Source organism: Argiope bruennichi, chromosome 3 (assembly GCF_947563725.1).
Source record: "Argiope bruennichi chromosome 3, qqArgBrue1.1, whole genome shotgun sequence".
Classification (NCBI taxonomy): domain Eukaryota; kingdom Metazoa; phylum Arthropoda; class Arachnida; order Araneae; family Araneidae; genus Argiope; species Argiope bruennichi.
In genome coordinates this window covers 121,153,856-121,176,543 of record NC_079153.1, presented here as the reverse complement: position 1 = coordinate 121,176,543, position 22,688 = coordinate 121,153,856, and the positions used below count along the sequence as shown (strand labels likewise).

General features: G+C 29.3%; 1 protein-coding gene across 1 annotated transcript in view; it reads right to left on the bottom strand.

The window, feature by feature from the left end:
• Positions 1-22,688, bottom strand: part of LOC129964107 (5'-AMP-activated protein kinase subunit gamma-1-like) — a 190,033-nt gene that overhangs the window by 128,194 nt on the left and 39,151 nt on the right. The window contains exon 2 of the mRNA XM_056078790.1: positions 22,368-22,548. Within this exon, the coding sequence (XP_055934765.1) occupies positions 22,368-22,529 (162 nt within the window). The 5' untranslated portion in view covers positions 22,530-22,548. The remainder of the gene's footprint in view (positions 1-22,367; positions 22,549-22,688) is intronic.

The window sequence follows — 22,688 nt, the reverse complement described above, 5'->3', positions numbered from 1 at the left end:
GACATACAAAATAGTATGCAAAACATGGTGTATTTCCGTTAAATTCCAGACGACAAAATAAATGTATAAATAAACTGTGAGACTTTATTACAAAACATAGTATAGTAACAACGTTTTAACCATAATTATTGCATTATCCGCTGCATTTATAATGCAAAGATTTTTTAATATCACGAATTTTGAAAAAAGAAAGACAATCGGCCTTATAATAACAACAGTACTCGTTTCTTTCTTTCTTATTTTTTTCTAGTGAAATATTTTCCAATTTTAATTTACTAATAATATGGAGCTTAAAAGCATCATGTTAAAATAAAATTAATCTATTCAAATATCGCGAATAATTTCAACTCTCAAAAACATTGCAGTAACATGGTGGCAGGCCCCCTACAGTAGAATTATCGAATGTTCGAATGAGCAAAAACATTCCAAAAGCTGAAGTGAATATTTGGAGTATAGGGTTGTACTTTAATATCATCTGGGCGCCATCTGAAATTATGAGGTACGTATTCAATACACTTTAAGTGAACTCCAATCAACTAACAAAACAATTTCAAAATCTAATAACGAACAATCAATAATAAATTCAAAAGTGAATTTAGGGCATTTTGTGGATCTAGACTGAGCACAATAGAAGTTATAATAGACATTTCAATTAATTTTTTTATTAGATTAGCTTTGTAAAAATGCATGCGTATTTATTCTGGCATGATTACGAAGTGCACACGTACTGTGCACACTATCATTTAAGCAGACATTCGGCTTTTATAAATATCGTTATAATTTAATGAATGTAAAGAAACAATTAGAACGAGACCAAACAATTAATAACCAACTTGACACACAATAATAAACGAGTACTTCGAAGTTTAATATCTGCAAATTAAAAGAATTATCAGATAGTTCGCCGGTCATTTTTGTCTGTTGATAATCTGAATCAAACCCCTAGTGCGAGATTTGATTTTTATATTTCCCTCAACGTATTTTTAAACTTCATATTGCGACAAATATTTAAAAGTGATATTTCATTTGCCTTTCACCTGATCTATTTATTGTGTACATGAACGTAGCTGTTCACGCCATCTAATTAAACATACTTGGCAGAGTATTAATATTATATTAAAATTGTATCATTCATAAATTTTAATTTTGTATTTACAAATTTATTTATTTTGAGACAAGGCTTATAACATTTTTTTAGTCAACTTGCTTGCAGCCCCCCCCCCTTTCCTTCCTCAGCCCAAAAGCCCTGGCAGCTATCCCCCTAGCTAGAAATCCGCATCTGGTAAATTTAATTATAGAGCTCCCACACAATTTTTTTTCTAGTTCAGTGCCTCAAATATGTTAATGAAATTAGAGCACTGTTAACTGCAAATATAAACATGTTTCAGGTTTCCGGAAAGATACATCTACACCAGTGCGATATTTAAACAAACACCGATTTGTCCGTCTTTCCTCCGAGCATAATTTTCCAACAGAAAAAAAAATTAATTCCAATTCCAACCACCCCCAACGTCGTTGTTTTTAATGCAATGGCTCTCTCTCTCTTGTTGATCCAGAAACGCAGTTCAGGAAATTTGTTTTTCCCCTTCTGGCAACAGTCCAGAAGAGCGGCGATTGGAGGAATCATTCGAATTCATCGTTTTGCTATTTCAGTTTTGTTTGGCTGTGATAAAGAGAGGATCGCGGCGTGTCAAGGTCACTGCAAATGACAGACGTAAAATTTCAAGGGAAGAAAGAGAGAGAGAGAAACAACTCGTAAACAGCCGCCACTTTTTCTTTGATACGTGTCGCTCCGTATGCAAACGAGGCAGGAAAAGGCACCGGTTCATTAGCGGACGAAGAGAATACGACACCCACCCATCGCCTTGACCTTGAACCGACGGAGAGGACAGCAACGATCGGGGTGTGGGTCTCTAAAGAAGTTAAAAGTTATTACCTAACCGATGCATTGGAAAGGGAAGGTTTCGAATTTCTTTTGCGATTCTAGACTTTTTTTAATATTATTTTTTTATGCTTGAAGGTGTACGTACACACTTGAAGATTTTTTTTTTAATTTTAACTTTAAAAATCCAGTTTTTTTACAGTAAGTTATTAATATATCTTTTTAGGTTATTAAAACCATATTACACTAATTATTAATTAATTAAATAATATTTAATGAGCTAATTAGCCTATTTTTTTGAAACATGATATCTTAAATTCTAATTTGTACAGACACACAATTCTAGTTGGAAATGATGCCTAATATTAGTCTTCATGTTGTCTGCCTCAAACAAGTTATAAAAATGTATAGTTTTTTTAAACAATTTTTTCATTAACGATGAAAAGAAAAAACGAGATTTTTTTCTGTAATTTTAACTTTTAAACAGCTATTAAAAATTTATTTCTAAAACTATAACTTTGATTGAAGCACAAAACATCCGCTATTTCATACAGACTATTTTGATATATAAATAACTGTATTTGGTTCATTTCTTGTTGAGTTATGATTGTTTGAATGAAGCAACATAGTGGAAAAATATCATTCTTCATAAAATCAGTTTTAAAAACACCGTAACTAGAGTTTTTAATGAAAGCACCCCAAGAAAAATAGTTATAACTCGAGAAATATTTCGAATATTGACAACATCTTGGTATCGTTTGAAAGCTAAAGGATCAGAGAACATTATTAAGCAATAAAAAAATATTCGATATTTTGAACGATTTTCGAAGTTTCAAGTGTGTACATACACACACCTTAAGTACGCAATGTAAACGTAAAGTTTAAATTGCGTCCTGGTGTGTGGTTAAATAAACTAAAATCTATTAACATTTTAGAAAGAATAAAACGCAAATACAAGTCTTCACTATTAAAATAAATCTTTACATTTTGAAAGGAACTTAATTTAACTATTGACAAGAATACATACTTGGGTTTGATTGGTTAATAAGTACCAAAGGATAAAAACTGTAAATATTAACTTACCAGCTGGCGCACTCTTTATATTAACATGAAAGGTCGTGCGTATTTCTCAGATACGATATCTATCTATTATATTAAAAAAAAAAAAAATATGTAAACATTTTGTTTTAATCGCTTTGTGATTGATAGATAGCGAGTCACCTGACGTAAGACATTTGAGGTTTGTTTTGTTAGTATTGTTTGAATATTACGACAAAGCAAGTATTTATATTGCATCCGAGGGCGTAATGGTAACAAAAAAAGGAAAAGGAAAGCTTTAATTATCATCAGATTAATAGAAAATGAGTTTAAAACAATATTATTTATTAATTCATCTTTTAGACGTTTGTGGCAACACTAATGAACAGCCTTCAATTTGTTTATCTTTCTCGAGTGACGGAAATTTTTCGTCTCTTGGCAAACAATTGTCTGAATACTAAGAAGTACATATGCTAACCCTGCCTTGTTTTTTAACAGTAATGGAGCTTTTAGTAATATCAGATAAAGAAAAAACGCGAAGAAAGGTCAAGCGAGAATCTGCTCATTTGAAAAGAAAATCTGATCGTGAAGCTACTACGTTGGTGACAAAACGTGAAAAATTGTATTAATATTTAGACCAGGGGTGGGCAGACTTTTTCACGATAAGGGAGGGGTACTAATTTTTTCAAGGTGTTCCGGAACATCCAGTGGCCTAGGTATGGCGAGCTAAAATAAGGGTCTACAATAACTATTATAACAATAATAAATGCATTATATGTACTTACCTACATAACTACAAATATAATAATAATAGCAAGATACAAAATAATAATAATAGCCGTTTTGGTTCCATAAATATGTTTCTTTTGGTATGCACGTCTTAGGTCTTAGTAAAGGTGGGCATCCCAAAATGCCTTGGTGGTTTACCAGTCGATCGCGATCGACTTAATGCCCACTCCTGATTTCGGTACTGGAATCAGAAAATATTAGATATGAGCGAAGATTGCTGCAATTTGAGGGTTTTGGTTCTGAATCGGAAATAGGCCTATCAGCAAATATATGTTGCCATTATGGAAAGATTAAACTTCCAACGTTGAACGAATGGTAGTGGAGTAGAAAACCTTGCTAACGGAATTGACGGACATCGGATTCAATATTGGACAACATCAAAGATGGCGAGCAAAAGTGAGCAGAGAACGAAGCGCTATAGTTAAAAAATATAAATTTTTAAGAGTTAATTGCAAAAATTAGGTTGTTACTGGTTAAACCTGATATATTTAGGCCTTTTACCTAATGGCACTTTACCAAAACCAGATTCTGCTTTTCTTTTTTAGTTTTAGCTCGCTTTGTTAAAAAAATGACGCTTTTCACTCAATGTATTCTTTTACAGCGTTTGCGAGCTTTCATAGAGATTTCCTTTTAAGTAGCTCTTCTTTATTGTTTGTCCAATAAAAAATGTGGTACAGTTCTAGGGACGGGTACCATTTGGCGATTTTTCGATACCAAATTTTTCTCGCCAATCCCCATGGACGCTGTAATCTTCAGAATTTTATTTCTCAATATTATGACTATTTTCAAGAGACGCTGGTGACTTTATCTTTAAATTTTGGCGGTACCCATCCCCAGGATTTACCCAAAAAAGTAGCTGCTGATAGCTCGTGCATTATTTTTAAAACAAATTGCTAAGTTTTGATATTCAGTCATTTGGCACCTTGCGAGGTTTGCAATTTTTAAGTGGAGCTTTTGCTACCGTTGGGCTATCGCCACATTCGATCATTTTGCTAAGATTTGGCGATAAACTATTTTTTTGGCGAAAATGACTGTATATCAAAGCTATTCAAAACAAATAATTTTCCTAAAACAACAAAGAAATATAGTAAAAAGTTACGTCAACGTTTGGGCGTGTCTCTGAAATGCAAATAGATTCTGAATGAAATAGATTCACAAAGTTCTATTTACGCCTCAGATTCCAAACGTGGACTAACAATTCGTCGGAAAGATTTGCAAGAGCATACAAAGTCATACTTTCGTAGCGCTCTTTGGTAAAAAGATATAAAACGAAATTCTTCTCAAGGATTAACTCTTACATATGCGTACCGCTGGGAGGTTAATTCGTAAAACAATCAATAAACAGCAACAACTTGTTGTTCAGCAAAAAAATGGCGGATGGAAGTAATTTGTGGCAACAATGTATGTAATGACCCACCCTCTTGTTAAATCTTCTAATTAGTTTCACATTTCAGATCATTTTAAACTTAATTCACATGATAATAATTTATTTTAATTAAATATTTAATTTTTGCCAATTTGAGAATTAAATGTGCTTGAATAAAAGTTTTTTTTAACCTCCAGACATAACAGGTAATTAGCATTGATTGATTTTATCTATTTTTTTATATGTTCAGATATAAAAAAAAAACTTATGAATAAAATTCTGAAAATATTAATTATAATTGTGTAATTGTAAATATTAATTATAATTGTAACTCACTTGTCAAATTAATCAATTTCACAACACAAAATGTGGAGAAAATTGATAGAATAATGTACTTCAATTTTTAAAATTCCATTTAAACTATAAATTCAAAAAACCTTTGTAGCTTTTATTTAACTGTTTATAAAATATATATTTTTGGAATTATTCTTACTGTTATTAAAATCTTGGAGAAAATGAGGGAGTTGATCGATTTGGCAAATGAAAAAAAAATACTAACATTAAATTCAGTCTTTCATCAAATTCATCATTTCCCACATCTAAATAATTATTTAAGTCTTATCCATCATAATATGGTGACATATTTTTTAATTTTTTAACAAAGGGAACAATTGCAACTAAAATTGAAATAATTGTCCAATAACCCATAAGTAACTTACTCCTACGGTAGATGGACTTAAATGATGAATTACTTTCGCTTACCTCATTGTGATGAGATAACATAAATTTTACTTTATCTACAAGGTCAGCGCACATCGAAACGCGCACTGTGACCCGAATTACAATGCAATGCATGTTTGATGGATTTATATAAGAATAAGCAGTTAAAGTAGCTGACTACGTTAAAAAGTAAATTTTCTGCTAAACCCTGATTTTTTTTAAATTAATTTCTAACAATTGTTGAACAATTTTTTTTATCAAACCGTTAAAATTTTGTTTCTATGTCTATTTCTAAGGAAGTTACAATGATTTTCATATTTGAATTTACATACTTTTGAATGCTATTTTACATTATTAAGTATAAATTCTAATCTTTGATACATTTTCTTATAAAAAACCTCATAAATTAAAATTTAAAGAATATTTTTTGTTCAAATTTGGTATAATAATTTCTCAATATGCTTTGCAGTTCCTGAACTAGAGAATAAGTAATCTATTATTTAGAAATATTTTATAATTGTTTTAATGCTTCACAATGTGAAAAAAATGTCAGTCGAATTCCTACATTTTAAGAATGGATAGAAATACAGCTTATTTTATAGTTTAGGAACTAAATAATATATTTCTTAAGCCATATGCAAAATTTTAAGCAAATCATACATTTAAACAAGAAGACATTTTCTTTATTCCCCTTTTTAACCAAAAAAAATAATTTTTTAATTTAAAAAACTTTTTTTCCCAAATATTTTTTTTTTTAATTTTATCTCTTAACTGGTATATTTTAGTGTCATAGATTTTTTTTCATTCTTTATGTAAATACTTAAAAATGTAACTATTTTGATACATTTTTCAAAAAATTAATCCTGAAAGTAGTCATATACCTTATCAAATTTGGCTTCTCAAATAAATATTTTTTTAATTGCTAATAATTTCTTCATGAAATGGTGTAGATACTTATTGTTGAAGAAATTAGAAGTTTATCAAGTGCTTTGACAATAAAACATATAAAAAAATAAAAAAAAGTAGAGTCTATCCCTTTGGCTTGTGAATGGTTCGATTATTAGTTGATTGTTTCTTTATTAACCCATTAAAATATATAATTGTTATAATATTTTAGAAGAAAATAATAAATTTCAAGCAAATATAATATTAAAAATTATTTTTTGCAAAACCTGCCAAATAGTTAAATGTTGATTGAATTATTTACGACAACAAGTGAAAGTATTAAATATTTAACAAGTGAAAGTTGATATATGTTGTTTTATTATTAAAATTGCAGCTAATTTATTTAATTGTTAATAGTTATATTTAACATTCTTATATATTACATGTAAGTAATTAAACTTACTCTAATTTATTTAATAATTATTTAAATAATTCAATGCAAACATACATCGTATTCTTAATACTATCTATTTCATAGAATTTGTATTTTTTACAAATTTATTAATGTGGCAATTAAATAATAATAATAAAAAAAAATTAATCCGTATGTCTGTGAACTCTACAATTCAGCTGCCAAGTCCGAAGGCCTGAAGCTTTGTGTCTGAACGAGAGTAAAACACTTTTCAATTTTAACCAATAAAAACAATCTTTTAATCAATTAAATAACATAAATTATTATTTACTGGGAAAACAAACAATAAATATTGTACAAAAAGTAAAGATCATCAATTCAGAGGGCATTAGAGTTCAATAACTTTCGATAATAGATCCATCCATACATTCACTTTCATTAGAAGAAAAAAGATGCACGTCTGAAAAGTGCTATGCAAAAAGGAACTTGCTTTGAAAATTATTGGGGATGAAAACGGGAACTTAAATGATAATTTTTATTAATATGTTCACAGCATTTTAGTTCCTAAATAATCGAGATATTTAGTTATTACCTGTTTCATTGTTACATAATTATTTTGCCAAACAAGAATGAAGCACTTGGCAACACTTCATTTTTCAAAAATACAACCTGCCAGAAACATGATCCAATGATATGTCATCCATTATCATGTCTAATTTTTTTCTCTCTCTCTTTTCTCTACAGTAGATTTGGTGATATGGCTCTTTTTTGTCCCTTTGGAATTTTTGAAGGTCATTAAGAAAGGTCTTTGGGAAAACTTTAAAAATAAAGAATCATACAATATCCTTTTCTTTCTATGCAATTTTTTTTTTTTCAATTTTGTCACACAATACACAAACAATGGTTGTAAATCCTGAAAAATAAACTTTTGCTCTCTTTAAAACATAAGTTTATGTTTTTTCACCCTTTTCGTAAATACTAATGAATTTTTAACATTTTCTAACTTTTAATTATCTATTCAATAATACTACCCGCTTTATTTTAGACAAATTGAATTTTAAAATATATTATCTAAGATAATGCAGATGAATTAAGAATTCTGTAGAGTGTGTGTGTGTGTGTGTGTGTGTGTGTGTGTGTGTGTAATGATATCTCTTAATCTAATTTAAATCCCAATTAATTTCTTAATTTTTATCTTACTTAGTCTATATTCACTTTATTCTAAAATATCCTCTTATTTTCAGATTCAATTCCCACTTTTTTTATTTAATTAATTCTAATACATACGTAATAAAACTGCTGATTCCGTTTTTCCCACACCACGAACAAAGGGATAAAAAAAATCTCTAACATTCACTCATATTTTTCAAAGATATTTAAGATTCCCTTGCTTAAATCGACAAGTGACACAGAAATCCGTACCAGAATTTTACAGTAAAATCACCGATGGGAAAAATTTTTGTCATTTCAATCAGTCTGATGTAAACTGACGTATGGCGTTTTCTCTGTTCATAATGTGACTCCTGTGGTGAAATAAATCGAAGTTAAAAAATTGTATAAATACATGTTTGTCCAATGTCGCCTGGTACAAAGCTGATTTTCGGGCTTCATACCTCCCCGCCCCCCGCCATTGCTCTGTTCGATAAACCAGAGACCCTACTCTGTTAGCTATAAGATTGTTACAAGCATTTTTATAAGCCCGTTCATGCTCATTAATATGTATAAAAGGAGCAAATTTTCTTCTTTTTATTCACTGATGAATACAAAATAGATACGCAAACAGCAATCCAGAGAAGCTTTTCAGTATGACATTTTAAATGCATATATAATTCAATTTTCTCCAAAGTGGCTTTACTATTCTTCGCGCTTTGCTAAAAAAGTTCCCTAACTGCATCTAATTATTTCATTAATTTCAAGTCAAAAACTCTCCCTGAATGTGTAAACACTCTCTTTACATAATTATTATGTAGCAAGATGGACAGTTATGATGTAAAAAAAGATAATTTACTTCTAAATGTTACGCAATTTATCTAACGCAGGAAATAATGAAAGGCAACCTTGAGGAGGAAAAAATATGGTGTCGTTTCTCGACCTTGCTCAAACATTTAAAACAGATTCTGACAAATATTTTATGCATGTACTTGTGCTTGCTTTTCTAATTAACAAGCACTTTAAATAAAACTCGATGTTTTTCTTTGGAGCAATCACCAGTTCTTTCCGGGCTATTTGAGTTTCTTGAGTTTTGCACAGCTCATCTGTTTTAATCGCATCTCTTCCTGGAAATGGTTCTTCTATCTTGGAAAACAGCCGACTATTCACTGCAGAAATCGTTGTTTACGTTACTCTGTTTACATTCTATCAAGAGATCTTTTGTTCCGAGTTTTTGTTTCTAGAAAATATTTTTTGGCCAAAAAGCAGAGTGTGGGAATTCCCTCGACAACTAAATAGGGAACATTTTTAGGTACTTGTCGGTTTTCTAATGGGAACCAAAAAGCAGCAAGAAAAAAATTCACCAATTTAGCGATTTCAATCGTCAAACTATATAGCATGTGATTAGCATTTTCATAATAAATAATAATGCACTTGAGTATATTTTTATAATTTGGCGAAGTTTTCCCTTGGCGCTTTTTGGCCGCCGTTTATTTACCTCACAACACTTTCGCGTCAATGTCATTTTGATGTAACGAAAGGTGTGCGTATCCACATCAAATAAATTTGTTAACGAAGTAAGGAAGATTTGAATCATTTTAACAATCTATGTGCTGTTAGAAACAAATAACATTTGCAGAAAAATATGAAAAAGTTCTTAATTTTCTTCGAGTATTCATAGTTTCATCGAGTATTTCCCACAGATAAAAAAAAAGTAGGGTAAATTTTAAATATCTTTCTGGATATATGCTCACAATGTTCTAGACTTTGATTTCCCAGTTTGGTTTCCGTCAAATTTGATTATATGAGCCGTTATATTCTGAACATAATAACGTAGCAATTATTACACTGTAAAATTTGCAGAAAAAATAACAATCGAAATATATTGTCATATAAAAAACGAGGGATCCAGGATAATCTAAAACGAAAATTCGTCAAAATCTCGACTATGCTTTGACTATTACAATAATTTCGTTTTGTATATTTGGTAAATGAAAAACTAAAAAGGGAAAGCAATCACCATCCAACAAATGGGTTCGAATAATAGAAGTTTCCATTTGCAAGTGCTGATTATTTTTAATCCTCGAAAGTCCATCCTTGACTACGTATCACCACATCATGAAATTATCAACATCAGCTAAACACGTCAGATAAAAGATTAGATAAAAATTTAAGTTAAAAAGAAACTATAGTACAAGCTGAGAATTCTGGGCCACAGACACAGTCATTATAAATTGGAGATCACCGTTGTCTTAATTACTTAAAATAAATTGAAATGAAGCTGTAATAATAAATTTATCCATATTTATATAAAAAAATCCATAACATTATACACTTCATTATTGCATTAAATTAAATTAGCATCTCAACCATAGCAATAACCTATTTAAAGTTTTATATATTTGACAAAATTAAATCAATCTGGTATAAAATAATAAAGAAAATCTAGAAAAAAATTGGAACAATTTTATAAGTATAGCTTGGAATACAGCAAATGAATCAAGAAATCTTAGCAGAAAATGCCGAATTGATTTGTAAGCTCCAAAATAAGAGCACTTCGATATTTATAGGGGGGTAAACAAATTCATAGAAAACAGAACGACTGACAGATTCTCATAGCCAAAAGTGAGAGATGATGATGATTTTTAAAGAGCATATTTTTTAAAAAAAAAAATACTTGTTTCTTCATTGCATTTTCCAGTATCAAAATAGGAACTATAATAGCAATTAAAATACTGGTTTGAATTTTCAATTGCGCTTAAACTTGCTAAAGTGAAAATAAATGAATTTGGTCTGATTTAATACATTAAATTACAACAAAAAGTGGAAATGTCGTTTCAATGTTCTTAACATTTGAACAACATTATAATTACGATTCTTATTGCTGTAACATTTTTAACCAGACAGAGAAAAAAAAATTAATGATACTTTCACAAACTAGCATTAAAGTGGACAGAGAGAGACAAAGAAAGGGAATCAATTTGGCAAACATTCAAATCAAGACCATTCAACCAATCAGCTAAATATAGAAGCAAGTGGTAATTAAATCTGAAATTTTTCTTCAACCTTAATTAAAGGCAATGCCTGTAGTCTTAATGCAATGCCTTAACGATTAAATATGATTGAACAGAATATCACTCTCCTTAAATTGTTTTTGAAGAATTATAAAATTTGTTTCAATCCTTTGAATAAAGTTTGCATTAAAATAATTATAAAAACGTTTTTATTTACCAGATAAAATTTTTAAAAATTACATATTAATTTTTATTGAAGCATAATTCATAAATCAGCAGCTAATTCTCTTTTAAAAAAAACAATGCATCGCTTTTAGTGTATTTAAAATAAATTATTAGAATTTAAAAAACATAAATTCGATTTTATTTATAAAAAAAATTATAACTGAAACTTTATTTTAGATTCCAGTCCATAAATGCATAACACTCCCAAAAGAAAATTACTCCAAAAAACTTGAATAAAAAAAGAAAATAAATAAATCATACTATAGGACCAAATATCTTTCTAAATAAACAAGTCATCTGAAGCTCTTAGTAGAAAAACTAATATTGTTTTAATATTAATTAAAACAAACAGAACATTAACAAAATTCATAATAAGTTTTGATCCCTCTAAAAATACATCTCTACTGGTAATCATGGCTTACACACCACTTCTAAATTTCTATAAGACTTCAAAGTTTGATTGAAGATTGGACAGATGATGAACATGAACAAGGACCACATGTAAACCGCATTTTGGTTTTTTCACGGCTCTCAGATGACTTAGGTCTCAAACTTAAAATTCCCAAACCCAGATTCTTATCACAAATCCTCTCTGCACCATCCCGACATTAAAAATCCTACATTTGAAATTCCAAAACACCAAAAGAAATATTATTTTCATATTTAATTTGTCAATAAAATTGTCAAACGTTACTATTATTAGCTCGTTTCTTCTATTATAAATTTCAATCTACATAATTCTTTTTTTTTTAATTGAAAAGGCTTTAAAAACTATTTTTCATAAAAAACAAATGGCATGACAATTTTTAAAAGAAAATTTTTTAAAAATGAATTGAAAAAAATTTCAGTTTTTGATCGGAAACACATTTCTTCAATATTCCGTTTTTCTAAAGCTTATTTGGAAAGTTGTGAACGATGAAAAAATAATGTATGCTGGAAGATTGTTGCTCTCCAGTGTCTAGCTACTTACTACTAAGATAATATGTGTAAATATAGTAAGATAATATGTGCAAATTAACAATTTCCTTAATTTATGATGCCACAAATATGAAACATACAATTAATTCTGTTGGTTTATGTATATTTTTATCACTGATGATTTAAAACAATGTATTCCTTAATCGATAATATGCATGCTTCCATTATGTGTCATTAAATATAATACTAAAAAGTTTAATATTATGTTCTGCTTATATATAAAAAATAATTAATATATATAATAAATAAAAAAGGTAGAAATATAATTTTCTTAAAAATAATTGGTATTCCGTAAGAATCAAATTATATTAAGAATACATCATTAACATTTTCAGAGTTCGTAAAGTAATATTTTTAAATTTTAAAATTCTTTTGCTTACATTTTTCTTTTCACTTTTTTATGACTTAAATTATTTATCTTAATAATTATTACAATTTAATTAACAGTTAACAGTGTATTATATTTTAGGCTTTGATTTGCAATTATATCTGCCAAACAACGGACTGATTCTTACTTTATCGTATTTCAGTATTTAAAATCATATTAATTCTCATTTTTATCTTAATAACTCGCTGAATATATTAATTTCATCCGGCATTTATAATAAAAGTAATGTTACTTGGAAAAGGCCTTTTTTTATATAGTGAAAAATATGATATTTTGGAAGTATTAATATTATAAATATATAAATATTTATATACACGAATTACAGAAATAAATTTTATAAATTTAAAAAGTATAAAATTTTATAAATTTATCCACTGTCTTCAAAGTATATTAGTTATCAACAAAGTTTAACCCTTTAAAGGGCCATTTTTTTCTAGTCACATTATGTTAAAATATTTTTAGACTTGAAATTAGAATAAGAAAAGGGATTCATTTAGCTTATTAGATAAATTTAATTTGATTAATTAATAATTAAGTAACAAATCAAGACACGTCATTTTGTCTGAGATAAAGAACTGAAGCATCTAAGTTACTGACTTACTAAAAAAAATTGTCAGAACTTATGCCAACCTACATAATTTCATACAAAGATTGATAAATTTGGTGGGAAGCATACTTCCCATGCCCTAGAAAGGGTTAATTTATGTAATCAAATAGATAATTAAAATAAAAGAATACAAGAATTAAAAAGAATTATTTGTAATAAAAGTCATTATTCGCGATTAAAATATATAAATTTAATTTAAAACATTATATCTGAGAATTGAAATTTAAAATTTATGCGTTCATATGTGTGATTCTTCCAAAGGGCTCCCAAGAACTTCCGCGCCTGAACACCTAACACGTTTTATTCGGCCCAGAAATTCGTATTGCAGAATAGGTTTTCTTCAAATTTTCTTTGCAAATAATGTGCAGCATAAAGTGATAATTAATTAAATAGTTCATTTTCTGTTAGTTAAAAACTATATTTCGTTAACATTATAAACCTAACGTTCGCGCATAAGCAGCATTATTCCAGCAAGAGGCATTAAAAAATTATTTTACCTTACTGATATTGAAAAAAGGCATTTTTTTTTTTAGCTTTAAAATTGCTTTAGGATTTTCTTTCTTTTAAAAATTGATTTTTAAAAAATTATTGGTTTTACAGTTAGTTAAAAACTGAAATTCAATGTCGAAAATGGCTGTCCATATATTCTATGATGTAAAGACATATATTTTACGAGGTTCAATTAAATTTTGTTTTATTTTTTAAATTATTAATAGATTATCAGAAATTTTGCTTTTCGCGATTTTTTTACACATCGTTTGGATCAATCACATTTTTAAGAAATGATGCGATTTCAACAGTGATTAATTTAGATAATTACGACCTTAGGCAGTGCACATTATGCAATGATATCCCTCTTTTAATAATCTGAACAATTTAGTTTCATATTTTGACTCTTTTTAATTATTTATTTTAAGCTAATTTTTACTTTAATAACTTTGTAAAAATATATTTGCTCTTATTATTTCTTATGACTCCAAACTGCTCATATCCATATTATTGAAACCGATATTTGGTGTCTACAAATTTTCTAATTACTAAAAGAACGCAATGAAAACATTAGAACCTCATCAATTATACTTGTATTAATATTATTCGTATATTTTATTAATTAATAAATATTTTTTGTCAAACTTATTTATTTGACAACTAGGAAAATAAAGTTTTTAAATTGGCACGCGTGTGGCTCCTTGTTAACTTAGCGGCCCTATGCTGTTGACCCGTCGAAAATCGGCTACTGAATATCAAAACTTTTATGATGCCACTGAACTTCTTATTTTAATTCATTAGGATTAGTGTTCAGATACCATTAAATGTTAATATTAAATATATTTTTACTTTCTCTCATATGCTGTATGATTTAAAAAAAGAATTTGCAACAAATGTTAATATATAAGTAAAATGCATTTTAATGATGTATTCGTGACAATTAATTAAAGTGTTAATTTCTAAACTAATTAACGTGCAAAATTCACCCGAGCAACGCTTGTTATATCAGCTAGTACATGAATAGTAAATTTTAAATTTTAAATCAGTGGCGCAAAACAGGCACCTCCCTAGTAAAAGCATTCACTGAAGGGTTTCAAGCTATTTTTGTGACCTTGAGAAAGGAAAAATCAATTAAACGGGAAATTGCACTTACCGATCTTAGAGCACGGAATACAGATTCAAACTTTTGCATTTTCTTGACTAATCGGAATGCAAAATATGGATGCTTCAAAGATTGAATTTAATCAAATGCATCACCTTCTTAGAAATTTTCTAGTTAAAAAAATTAGAAAACGCCAGTTTGTCCGTCTGAGTGTTCGCAATCATATAGCTTCACTGGTAGATACGGAATTCCTTTTTTGGAACTCGGCCAGAACATTATGTTCTAATGACAGCCAATCTACTTCGTTCAGCTTGCTAAAGTACCTACGAACATATATTTTGCAGAAGGTTTAATTATTTCAATTTAAAACTTATGAGAATTTGTTTTCTTTTTCATATTCGTTGAAAAAAAACACCAATTAACAGTATGAAAATTCAACTATATATATTTTATTGAAAAATAAAAATAAAATAAATAAATAAAAGCAATTTCTAAAAAAATAAATATTTAAAAACAATTTTCTTCAAAATAAAAAAAGCAATTTCTTTTACTCTCTTCTAATAAAACTTTTATTTTTACTAAAGTAAATGAATTTCATAAGAACTGAAAATATCTTCGTAAAGTGGTGGATTTCCAGTTAGGTAAACTAGGCAGTTGCCTAGGGATACACAGCAGAGAGGGTCTGTAAGTAGGTCATTAAAAAGATGATATTAATCCAAAGATGCAATATGTTTTATGAAATAAATGAATTTTTAAAGAATGGTGGTTCTATGAATCTTAAAATATTAAGATGATATTAACACTCTGTCTGTTTCCTTATGTTCACTTATATATTACAATATTTTAAAATCAGAGTGTCTGGTTAAATAATATTGCGTACAAGTGCAGATACAGCATCTCTGTAAAAGCGACTAAAATTTAAAAATTAAATTAATGATAAATCATTATCATGTCGGCTCAGTTTAGCAAGGGAAGTGGTCTCCCAAAACTTTCTAGCCCACTCTCTAATGATGGTTTTATCTCAGAGAAAACCTTGCATGGCATTAACATACAATAGTTACGAAACAATTTAGTAATTTTACAATTTTCTTTGGCGAAAATTTAGCATTTTTACTGAATCTATTGTGTGATTCTTGGAGAGTTTTTTTTTTTTTTTTTGGTGATTAATCCAAACGATTTTTTTTGTGGTGATTTGGTGAATTCGGATAATTAACAGAAAAGTAGAAAAGATATTTTATTTTAAAAAAATCTTAAAATAAGGCATCTACTACAGACTGGCACAATAAAGTGCGCCTTGTGCACTTATCTCCAAATCAATCTCTCGTATTCTATCATCAGATTTTTTTTTTTTTTTTTTGAACAGCTGTATTTTATAGTAAGTTTTTTTTTTACAGAAAACTATCAATTTTTTGAACATTCAGATTTTTATTTAATATTGATTTTCAGAATTCTAAGGCAACGCCCAACTACCTGCAACAGTCTCAGCAGGTACAGTCGACAAATTAGGAATCACGGGATATCTTAGACACGAAATATTCTAACTGAAGGCTTGGAGGAAAAAGCATACTTGAAGGGAGGGTTGTAAATTTAGGTTCTTGCTAGAGACCAAAATTAACAGTAAAAGTCTCTATCCAAAATAGGATGTAACTTAGTCTATATGTCTTAGATAAATTTTTTCATCGGTGCTACATTTTTTTATACATAAAAACTTGTAATGTTATCCAAAGAAAAAAAGTACTTCTATTTTAATAAATGAGTTGCTCAATTTTTCTTTTTTCTGGAACTCCAGCAAAGTTATCGTTGAATGAACAAAAATGAAAAAATTCTCTATTCCAATTATATACAAATTGTATCAATTGTTCTACCTTCTTTGCTAATTCATATTCATTAGTGAAAAAGCTTCTAATTTTTTTTTAAATATTGATCAAGGATTGGATTTCATTTAAAATATCACAAAGATACGAATATAAACTTTCAGCTACTTATGTATATAGTTTAAAATAAATTTCATTTTTTTAAAATTTTTTTAACCGATTTAACTCTTTTAAGCTATATTTAAACAAGTTTTATTGTATGTATATATCCTAATTTAGATATTTTCCCGAATACAGGTTCATATGTATTTTCCAGCAAAATTACATATGTAGGCTGTAAATTAAATATAAATATGTCATGTGAGATATATGTCATTTCTAAATGGAAATTGCGCTGATATTATAAATCAATAACTGTTAATAAGGGAGATCCAAGATCTAAATGAACAGAAAATGAATTAAATGAAATGAATGAAAAGCAAAGAATTTCTAAAGAGATTATACTATATAGAGCATCGTCCTTATTCTGTCATTTAATTTATCTTTTCCTGAAGAAAAAATATTTAATTAACCGCACTGTCTTTCTAAAAATACTTTTTTTCTTTTATGATCTTAATATATGAATAATGAAAAAATAACAGAATCTTAAATTCGATTTTTACCCAAAGTATGAGTTTTCCCCTTAAAATTATAAGTCGACTTATAGATTTTATTTATAGATTGAACTTATAAATTTTTTTCTATACCATTGATTTTACAAATGCAGTACAGCATATATAAAAATAAATTGAAAAAATAAATATGATATTTTTTTATTAGACATAAGTTCAGTTAATGCACATGAAAACATAAGGGAAAAGTAGCAGCGTATGTTAAATAATTTTTAATTATATACTAATTTATGACATAAAACTATAATTTTTTTCCATAAAAAAAGAACAATGGATTTGGAAATTAAATTGATGCGACTGAATTATACGTTTAGTGAGTCCGCAATATGGGTCAATTTTTATTTAACATTAATAAAAAAACAAAAATAAAAATGATATGAAATGATAACAACACTTATTTTAAAAATCTATGATACATTCAAGATTTTCGGATACTATTCCCTTTAAATTGACATATAAATTCTTAATATATAACAGTTCTTGATTTGAAGTGTCTTATTTATTTCCATGAATAAAATTTAACCAAAAAATGTGTGATTTTTTCTTAATTCAAGCACAATTTTGTCGTTGCTCCCTAGCAACAATCTGACACAAAATTTGTTGACAATGAATATTGAAGATGTCAAAAATTCACATCTGTGGTAGAAAATAAAATAACTGTCAAGAAGTTAAAATTCTCCTTCATTTATCATTCCAAAAAGGAAATAAATAATAAAGTATGAATTTTTTTTAAAAAAAATATTGGTTTTATTTCAAAACACATCTGAAATTTAAAAAACGATAATCATGTCAAAGGTTAGAGAAAAGGTACCGTTCTTCGAGCACTTTAAGATCGATAAGAAAGTCAGTTCGTTCAACTTTTTGACATTTGGAATCTCTCCAACCTCAGAACGACACTTGAAAGATTTCGTGTCAGCAGCACATTAAGCCAAGAAAACTTTGTTTCCAAGAAAAAACAATAACTACTCTGTTATCTTTGGGACACAGAATAATTCGAATTGACGCATCTGGAGGAAATATGCATAATCGGAATCGATTACTCCTGGAAGACATTAGGTTCGACAGGCGCCCGTCGATGGAAAAACGAATTATGCCCACAAGTCAGAGGTGAAAAACCTTTTTATATATTCAGATGTGATTGATTCAGTTAGCAACGGGAAATGGCAAGTTTTTCTAAATGATACAAAAAATATTTACTTTGTACCTATAAATAACTCTCGTTAAAAAAAAGCGAAATGTGCTTCTGATTTGGAAGTTTTATTTTTATACATATTTCCTCTTGAAGATTAGTAAACAAGTTAGTCACAAACTATTACCGATCAGTATAATCAATATTGTTTATCCCTTTAATTAATATAAATTAATTAAAGGGATTGGCATTAATTTTGGCATGATTTTTATAAAGATTACAACAAAGAAATTCTTTATCATTTGTTCGTTTCTGAGCACAAGCAGAATGATAGATCTGAGATATTTTGTGAAATTTTGTATGAACTTTTAATATTGCTACCCAGCATAGTAAGTCTCTAGGTGAGGAAAATAGTTTTACAGGTAGTTCTAACGGATTCTGAATGGATGGCAGATCAACGATGCCCGAGGTTGGAGACAAACTTGGCGACCATTTGGCAACTTTGGCGAAAGAATCGAAGATTCCAGAAACAGCAAGAATCTTGGCAACTGATCCATTACTATACAAAGTATGGTGATCTTTCTATAACATTATTTGCTATCCCAGGAAAATTATAAAATGCCCACAGATAAAGCTAAAGTCAATCAGTACTCAGTCAATAGTGAATCGGCAGTTGAATTCAGCTCAGCAAGTAGCAATTGAAAGTGACAGACGATTCCAGAGGCGTGAGTTGTCGTGCCAAATCTCTCTCCTGTAATGTCGCTCTGGTCACTTTATGCTGTTACGGTTATTTATAACTGATTTTCAGTTTGTGAGCTGCTGTTTACTGCAAGTACTGCACATGTCCACTCTTCGGGTGTGCTTGCGAAGTCACGTTTTCGTGTAGAATAAAATGTCGTCATTTGTTTATAAGCTTGTTGAACTGTTTCAACTCACACCCATGGCACTGAACTTTGATTTTTCAATTACATTTTTCGCAACAATATTAAATAACCTTACTGAAATGAATAGTGAAGCTTTGGGAAGAAACCTCTATTAGATTGCAGATGCTGCAATTCATTTCACCTGTCAGAATTAAGTGAAGAAATCTATGAATATCACATTAGTTCCTGCGAACCGTTTGCAAGCCGATGATGATTTATGTCGGGGACCTGTGTTTTTTCCTTTAAATTAGTAAATAATATACTTATGTCAAAACATCAGACCTAATTTTAAATCTGTAAATATCTGAATGAAATTTATTAGTAAATAACTGAATGAATTTTGAATGAAATTTATACACAGACCGTTCTTCTGTCTATCAACATTTAAAGTGTACCACCGTACAACATTTTGAATCAAATCCATTGAAGGATTGGCCTTTTATCGATCAGTAGATTATCATTTATGAAAAAACAGAGCAACTCAGCTAAATGAAATTTGGTACGTGAATTTTATTACTACAACTATAGATCTGTTTCAAATTTTTGTTTCAATCAGTTGGGGAAAAAATGCCCATATTACCTGATTTTCTTCACAATATTATGAAATACAAAATGCTCGTCTGGAAATAAAAAATCTGAGAAATCGCAGCTTTCGTCCTCTCCCAAGGTATAGAACTTTTATGCATAATTGAAAGGCTTTATAAAGGAGTATAGAGAAAACTTCGGAACGATCATTCTCGCTAGTTTAGTTCAAATAAAAAAGCTTTTTTTTTAATTCACAAGAAATATAAGGTAAAAATGACCGAAATTGATGAAAAGAATAATTACATTGTACCCCACACAGCAAAAAGTTGTCTTCAACTTTCTTAAGCAATATTTTGTTATTCAAATTTAATAATCAAAATGCTTTCAAAATTTTCCAAAATAAATTTTTAAAAATGGGGGATTTCTTGATTTTTTGAAAGTCAAACCTGAATAAGGAAAAAAAAAAATGGCAAATCGGACGGAAGGAATATAATTTTATACATCTGAGAGATTTTTGGTAAAAAAAATCAAAATCAATCACATTAGAATTTATTTTTTTTTATTTTCAATGCAAATGAAACTGAAGATTATGAAAAAAATTTAAATCCGGATATGTTACGCTAAATGTAATGTATCATTTAAATTAATATGTGAAAACAATAACATGAAAATGGACATATGGTTTTATAGTAGATTTATTTATTACTTCTAAACCCTTTGAATTCAAAAAAATAATTCGATGCATAGTTACATCCTAGTACAAGAACTTATTGTTCCGAAAAATAAATATATACAGGGTAGTTATAATAAAACTTCTCCTATAAACAGCATCATACAGCGCAAACGGGTGAACGGATTGCAACGAAATTTGTTATGCAGACTATACTATACGAGATACGCTCACTGAATTTCGCAAAAACAGTTTTTAGTTCCAAAATGTCTAACAGAGGATGCGTTTTCTGGAACAACATTAATTTTAACACAATAAACAACCAAAACGGAATACAGAAACAATATTAACAATCCAGAACAAGAATTATGAGTAATAAAATGTAAAACCGGGAAAAGCTGTCTGTTCTAGGAAAAAAATGTCGAGGTTTGCAGGCTTGCGAAGAAGAAGAAACTTGATGCAAATCAGGTTAAGGTAAGACACTTTTGCAGTCGTTGTCATGTTTTATGCCGATGTTTCCGGCTGTAATGATGACGGTATCTTGCTGCGTCTTGAATAAATTAAAGAACTCCATAACACTTCATGTGCGAAGCATCACAACTGATCAGTTATAATCTGCTGTTGGACACATTGTCCATCGACTTGAAATTTTGCAGGTGAATGTGAGTGGTCACATGGAGCACCTTTCCCTACATCGTCCTGGACATGATTAAGAACTGCTCCTCTTGGGCAATTTCTTTCTAAACTGTTCTTGTTTCTGAAAACTGGAGTGTTTTACTCAGTGTACTGTTATTTTTCCCACGCCTTTATTTAATATGGTTCAATGACAAGGTGATCAGAAATTAGTCAATAAATGTTAATATTATTTCTATATTCCGTTTCGGTCGTTTGCTGTGTTAAAATTAATGTTTCTCCGAAAAAGGCGTTCTCTGGTGGACATTTTGGAATTAAAAACTTTTTCGAAATTCCGTGAGCGCATCTCGTGTATAGTCTACATACCAAATTTTATTGCAATCCGTTCACCCGTTTGCGCTGTATGATGCTGCTTACAGGGGAAGTTTAATTATAACCACCCTGTACATGTTTTAAGTTGAATTTTCAAAAAAAAAAAAAAAAATATCTACATCTTCTTACCACTCTGCAGGTATTTTTTAACAATAATAATTTTAAAAAATAAACGAATGAAAAGGCAACAGGATGCACCGTCTTGAACGATGCAGAACTCATATAATAGAAGCTGATGCCTAATAAGTACAAGAAAATATTTGTTAAATGTTAAAAATGAATATGCAATGCAATGAACAAACAGTTCATGCTTAATATCTTTCGTTTCAATATATTCATAAATATTACAACATCTTTATTAAGATCCATTATTGATATATACCGAAATAATTTTGGGGAGCATTTACCAAAATTCTACTTTAATACGCTTCAATTGCTGAAGGTAAAAGGCCAAATTCTTCAGCCATTAGTCAAATCGTCAAGGCAACTTCGGACAATGCAGGGTAGGCATCAAGGAAATGGGTTCCCGAGATCTGCTAACGATTCAATTCATCCTGCTCAATCAATAAAGTGATCAAGTACTTACTTCGTCGTTGGGCGAGCTGGGTGGAGGGGACTCCGAGGAGGAAGAGGATGTTGTGTTGAGAGGGGGTGTCGAGGAGAAGGGGCTCTTGGGCTCATCTTCCAAATTGAGGAGGTTCTCTTCCGTCTCCTCCGTGATCTGCGGGAACATTTTCAGCTCCTTCATCGCCACATTGGACACCTCCCTACAAACACAAAATAATAAATTTTGTTAGCTGACATGGACAGAATGGTTCTACTTAATAATCACTTCAACTCCTAGCAATACCTGGCTATTAAATGGATAAATTCAAAAATATTTAATAGAGCAGCAGAAGTTAAATGA